General features: G+C 37.8%; 1 protein-coding gene across 9 annotated transcripts in view; it reads right to left on the reverse strand.

Annotated features, from left to right (window-relative positions):
- Positions 1-11,766: 11,766 nt before the first annotated feature.
- The window catches only part of LRRC4C (leucine rich repeat containing 4C), a 1,168,116-nt gene continuing 1,153,845 nt past the window's right edge, over positions 11,767-26,037 (reverse strand). For 8 of the 9 annotated variants that reach the window (XM_072791171.1, XM_072791173.1, XM_072791168.1 and 5 more), the window contains one exon: positions 11,767-19,227. In XM_072791171.1, the coding sequence (XP_072647272.1) occupies positions 17,263-19,185 (1,923 nt within the window). In that variant the 5' untranslated portion in view covers positions 19,186-19,227 and the 3' untranslated portion in view covers positions 11,767-17,262. Of the gene's footprint in view, positions 19,228-19,749; positions 19,769-26,037 lie in introns of those variants that run through there. The other variant, XM_072791176.1, reaches the window with a different exon arrangement.

Genomic DNA, 26,037 nt, shown 5'->3' on the forward strand with positions numbered 1-26,037 from the left:
CTGAAGGTTAAGCTTTTCATTCTTCCACCCTTTACTTATCTTCCTCTGCCTCAGGAATGAGCCCTTAACTAGTTATCTAGGAAATTCAAGTTTGTATCTTTCTTACCCTAGAAAAGGCTTATGACTGCCTCATTCTCAAAGATGTCCACTGATGGGCATTGTAATTTTCTGTATCCCTACATCCCAGGTCCTATGTATACTCACAGATACTTTTAGCCTCGAGGATTATGAATGGCTGCTATTTAAACTCATTGTGATAAAAGCATATAGTTGACAACTAACTCCTGTTTTGCTCATATAAGTTTATATGAATTGAAACCATTAAGCCATCACGAGTATTGGTTGAGTATGAGACTGCACAGCAAACGGGATGATGGAACGCCATACACAGGTATGATAATACCATTAATCTGGAAAGTAAATTCTAGTCATCTGCTTTACATGTGGTGTTAGAAACTAAGTTTGCATGCATTGCTTTGCTCATTCAAGTCCATCCCAATTTCCATCAGAAACTTCACAGGCTTTGCTACTACTGATGGTCTATTGGGTTTGTCATTCCATAGAATCTATCTGCCTGCAGCGATTAAAGTGTTCAGATCAGCAGTTTTTTTAACTCTAGTCTATGTTATAACTACAAAGGGATCTTTAAAAAAAAATACTGATGCTTTGGTCCTACCCTAGACCAGCTCAATCAGAACCTCTGAAGTATGCATGGATCTTGAATACTGTATTATGTAAAAACTTCCAAGGTGTTTCTAACGCAAAGTCAGGATTGAGAGAGCCTGAGTTAGACATTTAAGTGGGAAGCAGAGGCTATGGATAGATTCTTTATGGGAAAATGATCTGTAAAGAAGCTTTTCTTATCTTGGATTACTAAGCAAAGAAAAATCTCCTTATTGCTCATTATTCCAAATGGAGATCTGGAAGTTGTTCAAAAGCACTTGGAAGATAGATGTGAAGTCAGACTCCTCAAAATATTAGATATTAGTTTTAGTGAATTGTGGGCACATTTAAACTGCCCTGCCAAGTTTCAAATCCTCTGCAATTATTATCCAAAATGTACTTGAAACCAGCTTAATTTATTCTTTTATCTTCTCTTTGATGTAACTATAGATGGAAGTAGAACGCAATGTAATTGTGTTATTTCAGACAATAAAACAAATCATCTACCACAGAGAAGTAATCAAGCCATTTAAATTTGTCATGGTTGCCTGAACACCTGTCTTCTTTATTTTTAGGCCTGACTATATTTCCCTAATAATTCTAGTTGAAAAAGAATCATCAACACAGAAAAATAAATATTTCTTCAGGAAAACAGCATTTAGCTGGAGAATCTGTTCAACATATAAGCTTAGCATAGGATACTGGGGAGAGTTTCTAGGGAACACTCCCATTTGTGGTGCATTGGTTTTATCTCTTCTTTACAGAAAGAAGATCAACCCATTGGCCAGTTTGCTTTTGACCATGACATTCTTGTTGGTTTGCTCTGATGCAATAAAAAATATTGAAAGTGGTAATAGATTCTGCAACCTGCGAAACACTGAAGGAATCTCAAAGACGGCAAGATTTTAAAGCATGGGGGCAAGTCCAATGCAGAATTCATTGAATTAATTCATAAATAGCATGTGGAGGAGAAGGTAGTTTTGAAGGATACAGATATGGGACTTCAGAATCAAACGATGACAAACCATTTAATCCTACGTAAGTGATTGCTCATGATTGCAGAGACTAACTAATTTCCATCTTCTACACCAGGAGTTGTCAAACCACCTTTAAAGAGTCAAATAGTAAATATTTTAGGCTTTTTGAGACATACAGTCCTAATTGCAACTACTCAGCTCTGCCTTTGTGGTATGAAAGCGACTACAGACAATGAGTACCTAAGCCAAGGACATGGCTTACGTGTCCATGTAGGGCTGCTCGTCCCGTTTATGAGCAGTGCACATGGACGAAGGGTAGTAGTTTGCTGACCCTGATTCAAATAAACTTTGCTGAAAGTAAAATGTTGCCGCATAACTGATCTGCAGATTCATTCTATACAGTCTGCAACATTTCTGATGTAGCCATCATTTTCTCGTCAGTTGATTTGAAATTTCAAAGGCTTTCTGCTAACATATTTTAGCAAAAATCCAAAGGATGGAATCATTCTAAAGGGAGAACAGAGAGAAAAGAGGCCAAGTTTCAAATAAGTCTAGGGCTCTTAAGGTCCCTTCTAACCCTGAAAAAGGGGCTTTAGAGTAAAGCTGAATAAAGAGTAAGGAGAATATTTGGCAAAAATACCTACAAACTACAGATAAGAGTTTGGAGCCGTGAAACAAATGTAGCTGAGCTTCGCAAAAGTTTTCTTTTAAATTCACTGACATGATTCTATGGTGTTTGGTAACTGGTGCGTGCATGGTACTTTTAAAATCTATTGCATCTTTATGTGTGACGTCTTTGTGTTTCAGTATCATATGATCAAGTTTTCCACTTTTCAGTATCCCCAAATGCAAAATGAACTAAAAATTCTCAAACTGCATCATGTTAGATATTTTCTGAAAGCCTTCAGACTGAAAACACAGTGGATTGGCAGAAATATGATTGAGGCCAGGAGGTGAAGTCCCAGGAGCCCATATTAACTCAGTTCTGTTTAGTGAGATAGTCATTAGAAATATCAGGAAGAGAGAAGGACTGGGCATCAACTTTGCAAAATTATAAACCGTCCTTTTCACACTTACTCCTTTTACATCCCTAATGGATTTCTTCAGGCTACATTTTCAAGGTCTCAGTTTTAGGTCACTGAAAGTGTTCCGTGACTCTGAAACACATTTCCAGGACACAGAAATAGTTTAGAACCAGAGATTTTGCATGTGATTAACTTCTGCGGGTCATGTTCCCTTTTACGGACCTAAGAGAGGCTGAAGTGAAATTAAGTATAGATTTACTAACCACTTTCTTCAGTTCTTCCTTTGTCCTACCAAATAGGATTTAATAAAGCAGGTTCTCTATGTAAGCAACAAGTATGGAGGCAAAATTCCCATTCCCCAGAAATAGCCATTAGTAGAAAAGGAATAAAATGGATGTGCAACTCTGGTCCTATTTTTTTCTAACTGGGGTGAAATCTTCCAACTCGTGCCTTATTTTTCTCAAAAGAATAGTGTTTAGTCTTAATATTGGGGGCAGTTAGAAAAATTGAGAAATGTAGAATCAAATTAATTAACCTAAGAGCAAAAAATTAAAAAAAAAAAATTAACCTAAGAGCTGAGAATTTGTTGAATGTTAACTATAAAAATTATATTGATTATAATTAATAATTATGCTTATCAATAATGTAGATATACAAATTGCATATTAAGCAAGAACTATTTTTCTCAGAAGGAAAAGAAAAATAAAGTATATTGAAAAATAATGTAGCTTTCAATTTGATACTATCTTCAATAGTTTGAATCTATCAGAAGCAACTACACAAATTAATAAAGAAGAAAAAGCACATACTATGGCCCTCTCCTGTTCTCAAGTTTTAACCTACGAAACTACTGGAAGAGAGAAACTGTATTACACATTTACTAAAAACTGATAAAATCTGGGTTCATGAGTAGCAAGAGAAGGGAGATTATAAGTATGGGAAAGAAACACATGGATTTATACCCACACCAACATGTACACAGATATATCCAGTCACACAAATACTACAGTCACGCAGCTTAAAAAAAGTAAAATCTTTTTTTCTAAATGGAAATTTGGAAACTAAAAATAAAAGCTAAAGAACTGCAATTAGTGAGTGGGTGGCTGCTAAGACAAAAAAAAAAAAATTGAAACTGAAAACTTGAATAGTTGGAATTAGCCCAGATACGACGGTTTGACGATACTGTCTCTCCTTTCCTTTAGATACACCCGTTCCAAAAATTTTTTATGACTAAAACTCAGTGACAAATGGGTAAATCTAATAGGGTAAGACTTGGTCCAAAAACATTATGGCTAAATGACAATGTTTGTGCCAAATATTTAAAGGCAGTATATAAAACAAATATTTTAAAATGTAGGATATTTTCCATAACTATGAAAAAGTTGAACTATTTCCAGGTATAAAATAAAGCACCATCAAAATCATTTGTTTTAGAGGTATGTTTGTGGTCACTTTTTTGAGGACCAAAAGAACAAAAAGGTAAAAGGTAAAGAGTCAAAACTTGATACATATATTTGATTCATTGGGTATAGACAGAGTTTAAATGCTCATGGACTTTTAATTAATCCATTAAATTTTAACCAATCAATCACTTAAATTAGTCAAGTTAAATGAAAGATGATCAACTTCAAGCAGGGACTCCATCTAAATTCCATACAGAAGTGTCCATTTTGAGACATGCTAAGAGGTCATGGAGAATGAAATGACGATGGGCTTGCATGGGTGCTGAGCTAGGAAGTATCCAACTGAAGAACCGCAAAGGAAGTGATGTAGAGTCCCAACCACCGGTGTTAGGTTTTGTGAAATTTAATGAAGAGAAACTTTACTAAAAATGAAGGCCAGAAGTGAGTGCTCTAGCGGCCCATCACTTGACATCACTGCAGAACCAATACCTCGTTCTGTACAGGATAAAGCTGATACTTTCTCACTGTAGCAGGAGGAAGAAAGATTTTCTCCTCCCTTAGCAACAGCCCTGCTAATGAGAAGCTATCCCAACTCAGCCAATGAAATCCCCTACATTTGAACACCCCGTTTGCTCCAATGGACTTTCTCTTTATACCAGCCTGTCCTATCTCCTCCCCATCTTCTATAAGAAGGGGCTCCTCTCCTTTGTTCTTTGGAATTGCCTATGGTTTGGCAATAGCTCGCATGTCACAAATCCCAATTCTCTGTCATTCCTAAATAGACCTACTCCTGCTGGTAAATTGCCTCAAGGTTTTTTTTTTCAGGTTAACAATGTATGACTTGAGGGACGCCTAGGTGGCTTAGTGGTTGAGTGTCTGCCTTCGGCTCAGGGCGTGACCCCACTGTTCTGGGATCCAGTCCCACATCCGGCTCCCCGCCTGGAGCCTACTCCTCCCTCTGCTTGTGTCCTCTGTTTCTCTCTCTGTGTCTCTCATGAATAAATAAATAAAATCTTAAAAAAAAAAAAACAAAAACAATTTATGAATTGAAAAACTGTAATATTTGTTTTAAACACTGTGTCTGGGGAGCATATCTCTACTTACTAAAAAGATTGCTGCCCAACTCATGAATAGTTTGATAAAGTCAATTACAAAAATAAACACACTGTGTCTAATGAAAAACTTTTCTTTTTTTTCCCCCTCTTCTGCGTCCCCAATTCTAATAATTATCATATTGATTCAAGTGAGGTTACCTACTCATGGCTTTTTTTTTTAACCTGCTCATGGCTTTTGATTCGTTTTCATTACTTAATGGTTAGCATAGAAATATTTTACTCTGACCTGCATGCCAAGCATGGCAAACCCAGTCATCATGACTCAGCAAGGAGACTCCAGCCTTCTTTTCTTAAATGCTTTTCAGACTGTTAATTATTAATACAAAAGTAAATTTATTATTGTTTGATAAATATATTTTACTATCTCTTGCTATGAGCAGATCACTTGTAAATAATGTTTTATGTAAAAATAAATTAGAAATCTTTGTCATTTATTTACTGATTTCATGATTTAATATCGTTTCTCTTGGAATAAGTACCAAAAAATTTTGAATAGCTTTCCGATGGTTGGATTTGTATTACATGTGATTCAACTACACATTTAATGAGATGGAAGAGATGTATTACGACACTTCTTGTCTGTATCTTCATGTTCACAGCAAGATAGTTACCTGTAGCCTGGTCTCCAGAGGTTTCATTTATTCCATGTTGGAACTCTTACTACTTTCCTTGAAATTCTCTTCTATGTTCTAGTCGCAAATTTAAAAGCCTTTACTCCTTTCATTCATCATTGTTCTTATCTGATGGCATCGGGAAAACAGCAACTGTACTCTTTTGTTCTAAGCTATTATGGCATTAATTAGTGTTATTTAATAGATGGTAACCTAATTTCACTCCCATAATGGACTCTGAAGTATTTTAAATTTCATGTTTCATTGTTCTTCCTTTAAATGCAAATTTTATTACTTCATTGGCTATCAAGAGATGAAAGAGCCTCCTAAAATTGATTAACTAGCCACTCAGGAAATGTATCAAAAGTATTTGTTTCTTGTTCTTTCAAGTATTGTACAGTATAAACCATTCTGGATATAGAGATCCTGAGTCCATGATGCCTCAGGAAATTCTCTTTATTTCCAGGTAGTAATAGTCTACTCCTATGCTACAGATCAGAAAGTACAGAGTTTATTTTTTAAAACAAATCCACAGCATTTTCCTGTCATTTCTTCTAGCCTCACCAGATTGGGATTTATAATCTCAGTGATGCTCCATTTTGTTCTAGTAGATTACACATGTGATATGACTGTTGGTCCATAAGTACCTGTCTCTTCTATGGCTACCTTCTTGCCTCCAGAATAAGGTCTGAATGCCTCAGACTAGCAATTTCAGTTGCTCTCTGTCTTCTCCTTCTAGTTAACATCAATTACCTCTAGTCTATTTCCATTTTCCTTTTAATTCCTTCAAAAGAATCCATCTCATTGCTTCCACTTCTGCTCCTCCCATTAATTTCCTCTCTTTGCTATAAGATGGCCTCCCTTTCTTTGTCCCTGCCCCCCCCACCAATGCATACAATCATTTCCTAAAACACTTTTTGCTAAAGCTATCACTAACTTCCCAATTGCCAAATTCAGTGAATGTTTTCAAATTTCTTAGATTATTGGATTTATGCCCTTCACAAAATTCTATTTGTCTGGCTCTCATAAATCTTCTCTTGGTTCTTGTCTTTTTTTTTTTTTTCCTTCTACCTTCTCTTTCATCTGCTTCCTGAAGCCTCAGGCACTTAACCCAGACAAGTTCTTCTATTTCAAAATCCCTTTGCCTCCACTCTGTTTGGCCTTATAACAATTCATTCTTCCTGTTGCCCTTTAAAAACTGCTAAAGAGATCTTCCAGATGAGAGCAGATTTCCTTGTTTTACATTCTCAATGATGTGATCCTGCAATTTTACCTTATAGTTAGTACCACAGCTGCAATTAAATAATTATCTTTGTCATTTGTCTTCCCTTTTTAGCCTGGGACTCATTTTTAAAGTGATAACACCAAAGTCTAGCGTAGGACCTGGCATGGAGCAGAGACGGGATAATTTTTTAATGGATTTTGAGAAATGGTTTTCTCTTCCTCCCCATACCTATCAAATGGCATGGTTCTGTCCTTTACCCACTGGACTTCCTGTATTGCATACTAGGTCGTCCCACCCACCCACTCAGTTTTCTTTTACTATTTTATATTATTTACTAAATTTTCTATTAATGATGATAAGATTGGCACTGCTAATCCAGAGAAGCTTCCTGCTGCACAACTCTGGCTGGATTTGTCAAAGGTATTGTAGAGCCAAACTAAAATGAAGTCCCTTATGTCAGGGACAAAATGGGAGATGATCAACACAGGTGCATAAAGGAAATTTGACCTAACCTTACAGAATTTGCAACTTTCCTTGGAAGTCAGTAAAGAACACCAGTCAATCCCCAAATGCCAAGTCTGTTCACATTGTGTCTGTACTTTCTTGTTCCCCTGACCCAGATAACCTGATCCAAATAGGGAAAAAGACCAATAGGCAACCAAGCAGCTACAAAAGTCAAATAATTTCTATTATTAATCCCGTAAACATCCCTTAGCCTGTGAGCATCTAGGAAGTCATTGTTCCCATAGCTTTGAGTCGGTCTGCTTGCTGGTTGAAAGCATAAAGCATTCCAATAAATTCATCTTTCTGCTTTGTTTTATTCCTTAGTCAGAGTTTGGCATTGGCCACAACTCAGACTCCATGTAGCTAAAACTTAGTGAGCACACAACCCTTCCTTCCCCAGCACCCATCCAGAAAAGCATGTTCTATCTACTTCATCTGCCAACTACAAACATTATCTTCGACCTCCCACTCACCTCCATATTTCTACTAGTTAACAAATATAACACATCTTGACTTCCTCTCCTCTCCTCCACAGCATCTAATGAGACATCAGTCCAGCTAACTAAGCTTGCCTTTTCCTTCAGGTGGATCCTTTAACACGTCCTGACTAGTCATCTCTTCACTGTAGTAGTGAAAGGGTTTCCAAAATGGCTTTCTTTTTTTTTTTCTTCTACTGCCATGCAAGGGACCTATCCAGAGCTCAAATCTGAGGATACCACTCCATTACTTAGAAAATGTTCATACTTCATCATCATATATGCTAAATTCAATAGGGTCACCATGGTTTAAAGGTCTTTAATCATTGTCTTGGCCTTGTTTTTTCCTCCAAATAGAATTATTTTGCTCTGAAAACATTAAACCACTTACAGTTCTATCCTATATGATGTTGCTTGTTTCTTGACCTTCCTGTACATCGTGCTAGAAGAGCTAATGTATCCCCAACGTCCACCGGGCTAACTCCTATTCATCTATTAGGGCTTAAGCCAGGCATCACTTTGTATGAGAAGCAAACATGATTTCCCCCCTTTAACCACACAGCCTACATCTGCTGCCCTGCTCTCTACTTACACAACATGCACTGCTTTTTCTGTTCAGTGTATCTACTGTATTTGCAATACTGTGATTTAGTACTCCTTGAAAGCAAAGACTATGTCCTTATTCTTTGTATTCCTGACACCTTTTCTCAGTGCTGGCATATAGCAAACACTCGATGAATGTTTTTTGCATACATGAATACAAGTATTTAAGAATGAAAAAAATACCAAATAGAGTTGAAGATTTAAAACTGACCACTGGTGCTATATTAAAAGATGTATATACAACTAGAGACACATTCTCGTTGGTCACTCATACCTTTATATAGAGAGACAGCTTTCCAAAAATATTTTAATGCTGGTACATATAACCAAATAATTCTCTCATGTGGTCATCTATCTTTATGATACCTTCACTTGGATGCATTCATTATTTATCAAGGGGAATGCTTTTACTTAGTGTGAAAAATAATTACAAAAACTAAAGTATAGAGGCTTAGATTTGTAAGGGATACTTGGTTGAAATAAATTATTTTTTATTCAGAATTGGTCATTTGAATCTCTAATTTTCAAGTTAAACCTCTGGCTTTGGGAGTATAACTTGCATTTTTGGGGTGTTTCTTTTTTTTTAATTATCGCTTTTAGCTACTTTGCAAATAAAAAAGTACTGCCTAAAAAAATGTATTGCCTAGTGTTTACCTCTTATATAGCTTAGAAGACTTTAAACAGTGTGTTGTATTGTAAGAAAGAGAAGTTGGGTGCTTTTATTGACTTCACGAAAACAGTTTACATAATGAGATGTTAAAGAACTATTGAGATTGGTCAAGAGGCTTTTTCTTACATGGAAAGGAGCTGGAATATGATACTTCAGCTACTGTCTTATTCGTGAATGTATCCATCAAAGACATTTGATTAGAATATAAGAGTGAATCATAATGAAATCCTACAAATAAAATACCTAAAACTGATTAATTATGATGGTAATAGTATTGACAGATTCATTTCTTCTTTGAATGCTAGCTGATCCATAATGTTTTTTGTTTGAAGCTCCTCTGTGAAGTTCAACATATCAGTATCTCGAACACTGCTACACTACCCAATCAAGTGCTTCAAAGATACTGGCCTACCAATTTCATTAATAAATTTGAATAAGGAACAAATGAGGCTGACACTAATAACCAAAGTATGTCCCCAAGAGAAGGCTGTTGTTTTCCAGGAGGAGATGACCCAGTAGAATCCAAGGCATGGAATATTCTGAGAAGAGCATCAGGGTTTTCTATTCTAAATAATAAATATCATTGCTAAATTAAGGTTTGAGATAGCCATCTGAAAATTCCAATTCTCTTCTTTCATCCTGGGTTTTCTTTCTAATTTTCATGCAGCGGAAAGAGTTTGCTCTCCATTTCTTCCTTCCTAAAAGGGAGAAGACAATGCCTATCCTCTAGGTTTGTGTAAGTACCGGAGATGAGGAGTATAGGGGTCCTGTAAATGGTAGCTACAATAATATGATTGTTGACATGCTCACCCTATAACTGATCCTTGAGGGAAAGTTCTGTTTTCTGTACTTTTGTTGGACTCTACAGAGTGCTGTCTGGAAATTATTCTAGGGAATTTGAGATAACAAGCATTTGCTCTTGTGATGACCTTGCCCAACTTAGAAACAAGGTATTTCTGGCCACTGCTCCCTGGTAGCCAATGTCATCTGGCATTGCCATTAGCAATGAGATAAGCACATTAATTTGAATCATGGAATCAAGGTAACAATTACTAGGACGTTAGGTCTAGAGGAGGGTGACCAACCATCCTGGCTTGCCCTGAATCAAATACTCCCTAGGATACAGGACATTCATTGCTAAAACCACAACAGTCTGAGCTAAACCAAGATGAATTGGTCACCCTATCAATATAGGGCATGGCTTTGTTTTGTTCATTGTTGTGTATCCAGAGTCTTCAACGGTGCCTGGAGGTTGCTCAATTCATAGTCACTATGGGAATCGGTCTATTCAAACCTACAAATAATCTTACCATGTGTTCTCCTTATACCACTTCCTTTTTCACTTTCCCAGTGTTTTGTTTTCTTTCTTTTTATTCTGTTTAGGGCTTCAAAATATCAAAAGTTCTACATACAGACAAATATGCTATTCAGGAAACATTTGACATGTTATTTAAAATATACTCACACACGATTCTTTCAAGGCTCAACAAATAAGAAAACAGATGAAAGTGCTTTCTAAGCTATAAAGCACACAATTTTTATTTTTGAGTTAACTTAGGATTACTTAATGGTATCCCACTAATTTCCACAAGCCCAGTTTATTTCTGATTTAATTTAATCGTGGATCTTTACTTCTTAACATGAATGCTTCCTCTGATTACTAAAATGGCTTTTAAATAGCTGTTATAAATCACTCTCAAGGTTTGTTATAGATTGAGTTTTATAAGAATTTAATGATAATGTCAATAATTTGAAACCATGTTGACCAATAAATGAGATTTTTTTCTTATTAACATATACTTTCTAAAGATTAACCAATATGTATTGGCATTTGTCTTTGATAGGAAGTATGGTAACACATTTGTGTTTATAAAATTATAGATTAGATAAATTATACATATTTAAATTATATATATATAAATATTCTGCAGCTTTTTAAGCATTTCTCAAGATTGTGAAATTCCTGCTTTCTTCAATTTTCTTGGAGGCAGAGGTTACATTGATCATAATAAAAATAGATCCACTAAGATCCATTATGCAGAGTTCAAAAATAGAAATTAAAAAGGTACCTCACTCCTACAAAACCTAGGAAATAATTTATTGACCTGTATGAGTTGTCCCCAGTATCATTAGGGTTGAACTCTAGATCATGTAACTAAATGCTGTGTCGAAGTGACGGATTCTGATTTTACAGACAGTACATCTGGAGACCTGAAATCATGCTGAGAAAAAATATACTTCTACATGGTGTAAGGATATATATTGAAAAACAAAAATGCAATTAAGCATATAAAAGCTGGTATTGATTTTTTAAGAGTGACTTGTTTGCAAGACTCTTGAAAAAAAGTTCAGATCTGAATACATAGCTACATGACATTTTTATGGTCAGAGTGAACTAAAGTTCATTAATAGTCAATTTATGTTGAGAAATCTTTACAATTATGAGTTATCCTGTTTGAAGGATGCTGGAAAGAGAAACTTTATTACTTCTCTCTTTCATTTTGTAAAACTTTATTTTCTTAAAAACAGAACTAGCCATAGGACTGGGAATTCCACTTCAACATTGGAGTTTTGAGACATTTTACACATTTTGTTAAGGTTAATTATTCTTTATAACGATTCCGTTAGTAAAGAAACTCATGATTTCCCTAGTATTACAAATTATTTGATTTAAAATTTTAGAGTAGCTTCCATAAAAAAGTATATACCATAAAATATATCATAATTACTTTTGTGTATGCTTCAATATATTTAGTTGGATTGACATGTCACTCATTTCTCTTAGAGAACTATACATGCTACAAAACTAGCAACTGTGCTTAGATAGAAGTTAAGTTTTTATTTTTACCTCTTTCAGTGGGGGACTGTGGGCTGAGAAGTAAGGAGATTTACTATTTTCATTCAGAAGCCTTACTGATATATGGACCTAATCAATGCCGGGGGCTCCCATCATGGGTTCGCATCACCATATCCTGGGGCTGAGCAAGGTGCTAGTCTGCCAAGTTCTCAGGATTACGAGACATAAATCAGAAGGGATTCCACTGCCACCCCAGAGACCAGTCCCTCTCCTTCAAACAACAATGAAGCTTCCCTTTCATCTGGGTTAAAAGCCATATATTCCCTACTTCTGCCAACCGGATAAAGACAGGATTGATGCCATTCGGACAAATGTAAATTCAGCAGTTCAGTATCGCATGGACAGTAAAGTACGGCTTTAATAATCCAGAAGGTGAAATTAAATTACTGGGCCAAATATGGAAAGATCAGGCTTTCTGGTCTGGAGTTTTGGAGGTCCTTACTCTCTGTGTTTTGTTCAGTGGATGTATGAGAATCTTTGTTTATGGTGCATGACAAAATCTACAAAACAGAAAGATCTTCTGGTATCATGTGCTTTCATTAAAACAGCTCAATTGATTGTCTTGCTGCAAATCCCGCCCCCCTCCTTTTTTTGTTTTTTCCTTTTATTTATCTTAGGCAAAAGCAAAATGAATGGCAGTTTCACTTACTGCTGCTAAACATTTGTTATACGATTTAATTATATAATTGTATATGTGATTTGTATGTATTTCTTAACACTAAGAAAGGTCGAAGCCTCAGAAGTTTTGTTGGCAGCACTTGAAAAAGAACAAAAGGACATGAACCGATGTGTGTTGTGAGAATGCTTCGCTCAGCATCTAAATTTGGATCTTAATTGATAGTGAACTGTCATTCATTCTACATTTCTTTTTTCCTCGTGTGGAGCCAGATGTATCTTATTTTGTATCCTGCTAGAGCATGGAAAGACAACCGTGTCACAACTGTTTTCTATCTAATACGGAGTTGTTAGGAATTTGTACTTCTCCTTATGGCAGAAGAAAAAGAATGGAAGGGACCTTGATTATTTTAAGGCAATTTTGGAAACTCATTTTTATGGAAACTAGCTTTTGTACAGGGGCCCTGGCTGGCTCAGTCAGAAGAGAGTATGACTCTTGATCTTGGGGTTGTAAATTTGAGCCCCATGTTGGGTGTAGAGATTACTTAAAAATAAAATCTCAAAAAAAAAAAGTAGCTTTTGTACAGAAATCACATTCTAATCAAATATAAGTACATGCATACCGTTTAGAAGGAGATGTTTTAATACGTTTTGACTCTGTGCTAATATGTTTTATGGGAAACAAAGGAAGTTTCCTAGAAGAGTCTGACTCCTCAGTCGCCCATATGTTTTGTGTGTGATATTTAATGATATCCTCGTCTTCAATATCCTTATTGAAATTAGTAAGATGAAGACCAAATCAACAATTGAACGCATTGAAAATTACATTGCTTTAGAGCACTGCTCTGTGTTCAAACCCACTCATCTGATCCTTCTACTTATCTAAGCATCTTGAAGATTATCCCAAAAGGATAAGGGATTCAGGGTTGTTGCAGATGTGTTTCCACCTTTCAATATTTACCTTGGAAAAGCTGAATACTCTGGGACCATCCACTTAATATTCTATTTTCATGTTTCAGTAACTCCTGTTCTAAAAAAAATGGCTTCTTTTCCTCTCCCTGCCCCCCACACAAATACCCCTTCTATTGTCAAGTTATTTTCCAGCATTCTATATATATTCAGAATTTCATAGTGTGGAGTCTAAAATACCCTGATTTTTTAACTCTTTGATTACAAGGTCTCAGAGCAATCTTGGACTTGCAACATTTTTCTCCTCAAACAAACACTTGTCAATGTTCCAAGATCAAAAGACCCATTTCAATTTGGGAAAAGATGGTATTTGATTACAGAATATTCAGGATATGAGGGAATAATTAGTAAAGCTGTAACAGGCCTATGTGCATGAGCTATGCCAAATTCTTCTATTTTGCCACTGAAAATGTATTTGTACACATTCCAAAGATTTAGGAGATTGATGAGATAGCCAGGTATATGGGATTCCTGATAGAAAAAGGAAATGTTGCAGAATCTTCTTTCTAAAACACCCCTGATATTTCCCTGAAACAAATTGCATACCTTTAGTAGGAAAAATACACACACACACATACACACGTGTGCGCACACACAAAATTATCATCAGATTACATTAACTTGGTTAATTCTAAATGACACGTTTTGGGTGCACATGAGTATTTAAGAGTACTACCACTTGGTTGCCTTTGGATAGAATAAAAAGAGTGATTGACATAGAATTGTGTTTGGCTACAAGGATATATGAGAAATATAGTCACATGACCTTTAAATAGTCATGTGACCTTTTTCTGGACCAAGAGGTCCACTGTGTGATGGTCTCTAACACATCGTGCAATTCCTGTACTGAAGGACAAAAGCCATGTATGTTATGCAGGGCAAATACACCGCTAATCATGAACCTCTCGATACATACATCTAGGTAATGCACCTATAGCACTCTACTCTTCAACCCCAAAACCCGCAATGAGGACCTTTGGTCAAAGTGTTTCTAAATTTACTGTGAAGGTCAAGTTTTGGCTTAACCAGTCTTTCATCAGTACCTTTTCTTCTAGAATGTATTTACTAGAGCCACCATAAAGTCCCTAGGATTGAAATGTATGCTCTTTCTTACTTAATGTTTTAGTTTGAGTTTGCCTTTCAGTCTGTTTAGTAGAATTTTTCAGCCAAACCTCATAGCCAAGGGGAGTTGTGTGCTGGGACTAACTCCATAAGAATTATCAGCTTAAAGTGAATGAAGGTTCAGAGTCAGCAAAGAAAGAGCTCGGTGAACACAAATCAAGTAGAAAAGGCAGGATTCTTTTCCCTCTTGGCTTATACCACTCCTCTTTATAACAGCACTTGCTGGATCTTCCTTGGTGGGTTGTTTGTTTGCTTTGTGATCTGCAGCTTGGGAATATATTAAGTACATTCTAGAGTGAATAGTTTGGCCAATGACAGCCAACATGTGTTTTCCCCTTTCTCGGGTCTTCTCCACAGTAAAAGGAAATGTGAACTGTGTTCCTAACACAGGGAAGTAAAAATACAAGGGAGGAAAAAGCTACTGGAGAATTAGTGATTAAAACAACAACAACAACAACAACAACAACAACAACAAAAAACCCAGAAAACCTAACAAACCCTTATGTGGTCTTACTCATGTGCTTTCCCTTCATTCCAGTTTCTCTGACCTGCTTTGCTAGTAATGATTGATTTTCCACATCTGGAGATCACAAAACCCGGGCGTGAGCTCCAGCCTGCAGAGGTATGTGTGAGTATACACAGTGCTCATCCATTAGGAGATGAAGTTTTCTCCAGATTGGGCATCACTCGATTCACCAGTGAGGTGGTAGGTTTCAAGGTCAGTAATGAGAGGTGGCTGTTTTCACTGTTTCCCGTAGATAAAGACAGAAGTCATAGACATACTGTGTTAAAGTATCAGGAGAGCGCCGAGGTACCAAGAACCAGCAAGTTCCTCTTTTACTTGGAAGCTAGCATATGTTCTCATACTTAAAATTTCTCCAGTTCCTTAAAGTACTGTTAGTGAATTACCACCGTATTAGCATTGCTGTCTCCTGGTGAGCACACACCCATCCTGGCAAATCCATACTCACACATCTTTACAGCCTTGCAATCTGCATTTGAAAGAAGAGAGTCAGATCTTCCAGAAAGGATGGAAGAAACCATAAATCAAGGTTTCTGTAATAACAGTAACCCAATATTTTTGAAATTTTAGCTTCTCAATTCACAGCCTAACAGTAAAATTAGAGCTAGCCCCCAGTGGCAGGCTGATAGTTCTCTACTCATGTTTCGTATAGATTGAGAGATTTAAGAGCAAGAAGCAGGTCTTGTCAACTGTGTACCCACAGTACTAATATCAGTACTTAGACCATAGAGGAAGGTCTTTAATAATTATTGTGGAATTGAGCTGAATTTGCTGATACTCAGCACCAAAAATTATTTTTTCAACTTCGATAATTTAGAATACCTTCACATTCTCTTGTATTTTATCTAGCCAGTAGGACTTTACTTAGGAGACAGTGAATACACTATAATGAAACTTTCTTCCAAGTGGGATTGAATTTACTTCACAAAATCATTACTTTTTAATCTGAGCATTCTACAAAGAGTGCTTCTAATAAGAAGGAAAAAAATACCACAGCATCGTTGAATATAGATCCAACACTCAAGTCAACTAATGAAATAGGACCCCATAGAGATTGATGCTGTGACGGAAGAGTATAATACTTTTTTCTTTCTTAGAAAGTAGGAAATCTAATTACCTTCAAGTTTCTCACATTGGAGCCATACTACAAATGAGTTGTGTCCAGGTACAGAAAAACCAACAATATTTTATTTATAACCTTATTTTTTTAGTTTTTGAACTACAAATTCTGGTTCTAGAGGTGTTTAAAAGATAATGGGTTTTATGATGCTCATATGTAAATTAATCTGTTTCCTTTTTTTGTTTTTTGTTTTTTTTTTCTTTTTTCTTTTTTCTTTTTTTTTTTTGCTTTGTCATTGAATGATTCTCCTCATAAATACAGAACAGGTCATTACATGAAAAATATAAGATCTTGCATGTTTTTAATCTCGTTCTCTCTTAAAAATCTATTTCTAATATTGCATTCCCCATTGGACTACTTCAGAGGGCATGAAGGAAAGAAAGGAAAGAGTAAAAAAAAAAAAAAAGAAAGACAAAAGAGACTGGATCTCACCACTAGAATTCACCATAAAAATCTCAAAGTGTAACAGAATTCTTACAAAATTTCCTAGGCCAGTTCTTTAGGGACTTGAGATCTCCTATGAAAAATATGGCAACCAGGGAAGGCAGGGATGAGATGTGGGAAAATAGTAAATAAGTGCAGCAAAAACAGGTTCTGAGGAATACACATAATTTTGTCTGCTTTAGATCACAATAGAATTTTTAATAAATAAATTTCTTTTCTTTTTTGTTTTTTTTTGTAAAGACACTTTTTTGAAACAGTAGATTTAGCCCAGTCATTTGTGTCATTTTTAATAAACCGTCTTTTTGTTTTATTGTTTGTTTTCTGTAACTCTGTAAAGGTTTTAGATTTGAGTCTCTTGTACATTGTCTTTAGAGTTCATTCGGATCAATAACGGTTCATGCACTGAACTGTGTATTGAATTTATTGTGTTAACTGTTGTTGTGTGGTTGAAGGGAGATTTGTAAGAGTTATAGTGATTTAGGTGCTCATGCTCGATAGCAGGCATGGGCAGGTGGCTTTCCATGGGCGTATCTCCTGTGATCTCATCATCCACATTAATGATTTCCACAGTCCTTGTCGGGGCGTGATGGTTTTGCCGATGGTGCTGCTTCCTCATCTTGTAGAAAATGACCAGCATCACTGCAGCCATGAGTGTGATCGCCACGAAACAGCCGATGATGATTTTGGTGGTCTTCATGACCTCATCGATTCCTGGGATCCCACTGTTTATATCAGTCACTGGGATGGTGAAAGTCTTTTCTGTCGACCTTGTGCTCTGTGGCGTGAGAGAGGTGGTCACATTGGTGGTCTCCCAGTCGATCACTGGAGTGGGGCCCACGTTGTTATCTGTGGTCCGTGCCTCATCCTGAGAAGGTTCCATAGTCTCTACTGTGACAGTTGAAAAGTAAGAGAAGGGAGTAGTGGTTGCTGCAGTAACATTCAGGGTGGCTGAAGCAGTGGTATTTCCAACGGAATTACTCACCATACACGTGTACATGCCTGTGTCTTGCACGGTTACATTCGTGAAATTTAAAGTGCCATCACTGAGCACAGCTATCCGCACTTTGTACGCCCCATGTGTCATGACTGTTCCATTTGGAGTAATCCAAGATACAGAGGTCAGGGACGTGGAGGCCCGACACTTCAGCTCAGCTGCCATGCCCTCAGTGACATTGAGGTCTGCTGGAGGCTCCACAATCACAGGAGCATAGCATGTGAAATAATTCTGGTCAAGCTCCCCGATGTACCTCCCTTTCAGATTGGGGGGAGTGTTACATCTAGCACAACAAGCTGTGTTGGAGGGGGCCATGTCTTTTATCCACCAGCTGAGCCACAGTATGTCACAGTTACAGTTCCAAGGGTTGTGATGTAAGTGTATCCGCTCTAGATGATGCAAGGGTGTGAAGAGGTCATGAGGCAGTAACGTTAGATTGTTGTGTGCCAAGTTTATCTCCACGAGTGACTGAAGGTTATCAAAGGCATTCCGTTCAATCACTTGAATCTGGGACTGGATCATCCACAGTTTTTGAAGGTGCATCAAGCCCTGGAAAGAGCCAGGCCTGATGGCCGACAAATGGTTCCCAGAAAGATCCAGCTCATCTAGTTTTATGAGAGGCGTAAGGTTAGGGATTTCGCGGAGGTTGCACATGGCAAGGTTCAAATACCTCAAGTTGGACAGACCTTCAAAGGCACCTTCTGAGATGTATGAAAGCCTTTTCAATTCCCCTAAGTCTAGGCGGCGCAAAGAAGGGATTCTGTTAAAAGCATAAGAAGGAATGCTTTCAATGGGGTTGTTCCGCAACCAGAGCTCCTTCAGTTTAGACAAATATACAAAAGCTCCATTTGGGATGGTAGTAAGACGATTGTCAAAGAGTTCCAGAGTATTGAGGTTTGCCAGACCATTGAAGGCCCCGATTTCAATTGTTCTAATATGATTCCTACTCAACTGTAGGATTTCCAGGTGCCTCAAGTGCTTGAAGCTATTCACCTTGATGATCTGGATTTGGTTCTCATGGAGGTTCAGCAGCCGAGTGTTGGTGGAGATGCCATCTGGAACCTCACGTAGGTTTTTCCGGACGCAAATCACCTTGCTGAACTGGTTGCTGCAGGAGCAGACAGAAGGGCAGGTTTGAGCCCGCACCAGACCAGCCACCACAAGAAGTTGAAGAGCCAGCAGCACCACAAGCAGGGGGTCGAATAGGGCCCTGTTAAACCTAGGACCTATCATTATCTGCTGTGGATGTAAGGTCATCTTGTTCAACATTCATAATTTATCTGGTGTTGGTCCTTCTGGAGTTCAAATAGTCTGCAATATAAGAGCAAAAAAAGAGTTATTAGATCTCCGCCAAATGTCTTTCTGGAGCCGTGTCAGTGATGCAGCGTATCAGCAAATGCCATCATTTCTCGGACTAAGCAAACAACAAATCTAATGTCCCTCACTGAGCGATGCCGCTCATATTTATAGAGAAAATGTTTCTGTACTTCAAATTAGCAGTCATCCACAGCCCATACCCATCAAATATGCACTCACAGAGGAATGGAAAAATGAGGTAATTACTAGAGTGTTGACCAACCAAGTATGACTTGAATGCATGAGGACACACAAGATGTCCTCCACCAGTAGGTTCAATGTCCAGATGAGATTGGAAAAGTTCAGAAAATAAGCTCTGGGATACCCAACCAACTAAAAGCTTCCTTGCAAAACTGGTAATAGCTGGTATTTCATTGAGGGTTATCCTACGTGACAGGGCCCAGTGCAAAATGAAACTAGGGGATGGCTTCTTCAAAATTATGAAGAATTTCAATTCTGTAACCACAGAGCATTTACCAAGTGTGGGCCCTTCTGAGAATGGGGCCCTTTTCAATCGCATAGGTTGTGTGGACTGATCCTTCATCATCCTTACAGCACTGCTCTGACGTAGGGACTTTTATAGTCTCCATTTCCAAAGTGGAGAGCTTAATTGTAGGGAAACTAACATGCATAAAGTCACAAAGTTAGTAAGTACAGAACCAGGACTCAGACGCTCATCTGATTGGTCCAAGAGCATATGATCTCAAACACTCCATGAAAAAGCTTCTGGGAGAACGATGGCATAGGCAAAATATTTGTTTCACAATTTATTTATCTAAAATACCCTTTTTTGGGGAGTGACCTCAGCTGTAAGCCCTGGCAACTCGACTTATAGTACCTGTGAGGATACCCTGAAACAATGGCATGTGCAAACATACGTAAACCTTAAGGGATTTTCAAATACCCAAACTCATGATAATATAGCAACTGCTCCCTAGAGCCAGACATACCACAGATTAGAGCATTTCCATGAAACATAACTTTTATGTACAGAGGATACCTTAGTATAACAAAAATATTATATATCTTGTGTCCCTCCTCTTCCTGATTTTAACTAGATTTGTGGGAAGGGGAATAAAATAACTCACTTTCTGCATCTCTTCCAGCACAAGAAGGAATTTTAAAGGGGCTTGGGTTACCCAGTGTATGTCCCACTCTTATCATGAATTGGGCACCTGTGTAATGACTTCTTCCAAATCTCTCATGTCCATAAACAGTGTCTCTCCTATGAATCTCTTGGAAACAAAGGAAAAAAAGGGACAGGGGGGATCACTACCTTCAAATCCAAAAAGGCACTAATTTAGTACTAATAATGTGTTGCCCTGGGCAACTTACTAATCTTCTCTCCATGACACATTTTCCTCACTTACAAAATGGGAATGATAATATTACATACTTTTGGTGGCGTTGTGAGGATAAAATTAGTTGACACAGACAAAGTACTTAGAATAATGCCTCCTCTATTGTAAAAATTCAGTCATGTTAGATATTATTATTATTGTTTGTTGTTGTTGCTCTTACCCAGACACCATGCTAAGAAAAGGGCATATAAAGATGAAGAATATAATCCTTAACCCCAAAGAAATGATAATTCAAAAGGTGAGGCAAACAGGTGAAGTACAGTAATATACGTTCATTGGTATGAGACCAGGCCACATTGGCACAAGGGCACTGATGGGCTCCATCTGTGCTGGTAAATCAGAGGACTTTCAAAGAAGAGTATCATCTGCCCTAGGTTTTATATTAGAAGTTGATTTAAAAGAAAGTGGAAAGAAGAGCATTTTAGGCAAGGAGTAGCTTAGGCTAAGACAAGGACCTATGAAGGACGCCGGTGCATCCAGGGAATAGTAAACTGCCAACAGTCCCCTGTGGCATGAGGATGGAAGACCTGGGAAAGACATTTACTTCTTTCCTCGGGGCTGCAGCTCTAGATCCACTTTTCAAACCACCTGGTACTACGATCATTAGTCCCTGGTTCTGCTTCTCCAGGGAGTCTGCGAGCTAGTCTGTGAACACAAGGAGGACAGAGGCCATGTCTGATGCTTTTTTTGTCAGCCTCCCACCAACACAGTACCTGGTACATTATGTTCAATGGCTGTTGCAAAAGTGCAGAAACACTGAATATCTAATCCCAACTCTGTGTATATGTAGTGATTGGCACTAATATATTAATCATGACTTTCTATCTTCTCTATTTTCTTTCTTTTTTTTTTTTTTTGAAAGAGAGAGAGGGAGAGAACTTATGAGTGATGGGAGGAGGGGCAGAGGGAGAGGGAGAGAGAGGATCTTAAGCAGACTCCCCGCTGAGCATGGCATCTGACAATACGGGAGGTCCTTGATCTCTCAACCCTGAGGTCATGACCTGAGCTGAAATCAAAAGTCTGACGCTTGACCAACTGAGCCACTCAGGTGGCCCTGTCTTCTATATTTGCTGACGTTTTGATATCCAGGGCCTTGTTCCAGAGAGAACCCTCCAGGGGCTAGGCAATTTCTAGAGGTAGTAAAGGACTTGCCCACCAGCATGCCTTTCAAATGCAAACTGATCAACCTGAAGCCTTTACCCCAACCACCTCCTTTATCGGGATCTCACAGGGCTAGCAGATTGCAAGCCTGCTTACCCTGCCTTCTCTTGCTTTGTCTCACAAACCATAATAAAGATTCTCACTCAGATTTTCCCTTGCTCCTTCTACCCCCTGACTGACCCAGGTGCTTCCTTGCAGGGGCCATGTGGCATGGCATGCTCCCTCCTCTTGGGAACTGTGAGTAAAAAAAATAATGTATCTCTTCAGTGACAATTGTCTCCTGATTTGTTTGTCTCATCGTACCGAAATAATAATAAAATCTACATTTTAAAACAACTAATCACTAAATGGCGGGGCCCTGCTCATCTTATTAATCTTGTTGATGGCTTTATAGGTCTATTCTATTGTTCCATTTATACCGTGACAACAATGTGATTGGTAGGCTTCTCACCCTGAGCTAGTTATTTTTTATTGTAAATGTGTACATGACCTTAAAAACCCTTGTAGATTTCCACTTTATATAGAATCCTACTTAATTTTCCAGTGACATGACCACTGAAAATTTTTTATTCTTATGATTTGGTAGAGTTTTACATTAGTTACCCTCTGTCCAACACACACATTTTAAGGTAATTGGGCATTTGGAAAACAGCATATAACATCTCTGGTACATTAACTGATTGGCATTTTTAGGATTGGGGTCCCAGGGTCCTGCCCCTCCCGTTCACCTTCCATCTCCCACCCTATGACTGACTCTCTGAATCCTAGGGTCTCTGGCAATAGAGATAGAGAGAAATAAGTAACCGAATATGGCATAGGAGGGGAGAAGATTAAATCCTTTGCTTACGATAAGCCATTTGCTGTCCTTTTCTCTTTACAATAAGAAATAGCAAGGCAGTCATGTCCCAGGGTCAAGGGAGAAGGCTCTAGGAAAGACTTCCAAAATTGAAATGCCTGCTGACAGCTCCATAACTATAACTGGGAAAGCTAGTCCACCTGTCTTTACTGTCTGCAAAAGGGGAACACCACTGTCATCCACCCAAAGGCCTTAGGGTAGCAATATCACATTATATATAAAAATTTATGTTACCAGCTCATAATAAGCAATACATAATAGATATTTAAAACATGCTAAAACTAAAAATAAGCTGATGGGACACTCAGTTTCTTCCTCTTATATAAGATAGGGATTACACGAATACCTATTATTCAAAGTTATGGTAAGGATTTACTGCGAGGATCCAAAGCATGCTTTCATATGCAAATATAATCCCTTGCTATTAATTGTAGATTGCATATGTCTCTCCCTTCCCAATCCCCAGGCTGTTTTATTTTCTATTTCTTGCTTACTTCAAGGTCTTTTTGCTATTGCTATTAATGAGATTTCCTATAAATCAGCCATAAGTAACGATTTATGAATTATAGCTGGTTCAAAGGTAATTTATAACCCACAGAAAATAACGCTTGGTACATGCACTGAATCGAATACACTACCGTCAACAAAACGTTTTCTATTTTTAAAATCTAAATTATGTTACTTTACATTAAAAGCCATGTTTCAACATCTCTTTCATAAGATGTTTTTATCACATCAGAAAGAAATCAATTTAAAAGTATGCACTATCCATTACAGTGTCATCTGACAGCATTTATTTACAAATGGATCTGTATGGATTTTGAATTAAACTGTAATACTTTTAGCCTTGTCCCAGAGGATATTCTGACTTTGTCAACAGACCTTTCTTCTTTCCCTACCCATGCTTCTGCGCACTAGGAAACGGGGGGTGCTTCATATAGTGCAGTATTATTGCTCAGTTAGCATAAGCTGCATCTAGGAATTGGAACTAGTTCGAGAGCCAGGTGAAAGAAAGGTGAATTCGTTAGCCACAACCACTCCCCCCCCCCCCCCCCCCGCCCCCAGAACACACACTCACATTCATAAGTAGTTGTAGTGAAAAGGTAAATGCATGGAGATGGCTGTGTTCTGATTAAATTCTATGGGCACTGAAATGTGAATTTCATACCATTTTCACAGGTCTCAAAATATTATTTTTTAAACATTATTCATTTGAGAGGGAGGGAGGGAGAGAGAGAGAGAGAGAGCGAGCTCACACAAGTAAGAGTAGAGGGTCAGAGGGAGAGGGAGAAGCCAACTCCCCGCTGAGCAGGGAGCCTGACATGGGGCTCCTTCCCAGGTCTCTGGGATCATGACCTGAGCAGAGGCAGCTGCTTAACCGACTGAACCACCCAGGTGCTCCTCAAAATATTATTCTAAACATTTCTTCCTAACTACTTAAAAATTTAAGAACATTCCTAGTTCCCAGGGCTAACTTTTGGACTATCGTCTGCTGATCTCTTGCCTAAACAAGGATTGGTTGTACCACTTTGTCTCCAGAGAATGGTTAGGTCTGGGACATGTGACACCATTTGGCTAATGAGATGTGAGAAGTCAGCTGATGGGTTCTGGGAATTATTTTTTCTCCTGCTAAGGAGAAAAAAAGCATGAGGAAGTGATACTTCTTTATTATGTTTCTGGATATTGTTGTGAGTATAAGATGCCTAGAGTGGCTGAAGCCATCTTGTGGCCAAGAGAGGAGGAGGCCCGAGGATAAAGCTGTTATGTCAAGGAAGGAAAAGGAAAGAAGGGAAGAATTTGTATTCTTGGTATTTGGGATGGGCAGCTGAAGTAATGAATCCTATGACTATCTTTCCTCTATATTTTCTTAGTATGCAAAATATTCAATCCCTTACAATATAAACAAAACATTTTTTTCTGGTTACTTACCAGTAAACCTATCTTGATAATGTACATATTCATTCTTTCTCCCTCTCCATCCGCCTCTCCCTCCCTCTTGCTATCTCTCCCTTTCTGAAACCAATAGCAAAAAAACAGTAAGTAAGACTGTAGAAAAATTCTGATTTCATGTACCATTATACATTTGAGACCTACCCAAGGAAACAAAGTAAGCTGAGGCAACATGAACTGCTTGTCAGAAAGGAGATGAGACTCATCCCTACCATGCTAAGGAGGCTTTCTATTGCAGTCATTTCTCTGGATAACTCTTTAAATTTTAAAGAGTACTAGAATACACAGGAGAAGGAAAAACAACACCTCGAATAACACCATTATCAAAGATAGCTTACCTCTCCAAATCAAAATTATTTTAGAAATATTTTCTAACATAGTTCCATTTTTTCCCCAGTTGAAATACAATTTCACAAGTCTGTTGAGTTTTCTCTACTCCTTAAATAGTATTATGTGGTTCTGCAGATTTTCAGGGAGAAGAAAATGTTTGTAACTCTGCCTAAGGCTGACCCTCTAGGCAAATGTAATGGAAGTGATACAACATTTAAATAGCTGTAAACCAGGGACTCAACCTGTCAAGTCAACAGGAGGTTCTTTGGCTGAACACACAGACCTGGCAACGTTTCTAGAAAATTGTAAGAAATTGAGATTGGAGAAGAAGAAGATGATGACGCCTGAGTCTGCATTTTCATTTTTCTCGAAGACTTACCTCATTTATAATAAAAGAATACATATGTTTGGAGTTTAGAGGTGACACAATCACAGTGTCATTAGGTGAGGAGAAATAGTGAATAGAGAGAACAATGTATTAAAAAAAATAAAAGAAAAGGAAAAAAAAAAGCATGTGGCCAACATGTTGCTATTGTTTGGACAGTAGAGTCAGGATTATAAGAATGACATTGGGGCTAGGCCTTCTAGAACATTATAATCTTATTGCAACTATAATAGAAATATACAGATACATATAAAAAATTAAAAAGTATATATATATATTTATATATATGTGTGTGTCCTATATATTGTATATATAATGCAAACCAACATATTCAAGATTTAAGTGCCATAAAGCATTGTCACAAGTCATAGATAATCAGAGAAAGGTTTAAGAAGATTCAGGATTTTATGTAGGTTTTTAAAGGGACATAAACTTGCATTGAGGCAGGGTGGTGGTGGAGGAGGTAAGAGATTACTTTAAAAAGCAGACGAGTAGGAGCATGAAATGAGGGAAAACTGACTTACTGGAAGCCAAGGGCTTATGCTGCAGAATTTAGATAGTTGGGTTGGCCCAACTGAGGGGCTCTGCAAGCCTGGTAGAAAGTTGGATTTGCTTCAGTAAAGAGACTTAGGAAGAAACCACAATCCCCTTAGGCAGGAAAGGGTTTGATGAGAGAGCACCGTGTGTAAAAAGAATGATCTGCCCTTGTGTATAAAAGAAAT

The sequence above is a fragment of the Canis lupus genome, chromosome 21 (assembly GCF_048164855.1).
Source record: "Canis lupus baileyi chromosome 21, mCanLup2.hap1, whole genome shotgun sequence".
In the NCBI taxonomy this organism is placed as follows: domain Eukaryota; kingdom Metazoa; phylum Chordata; class Mammalia; order Carnivora; family Canidae; genus Canis; species Canis lupus.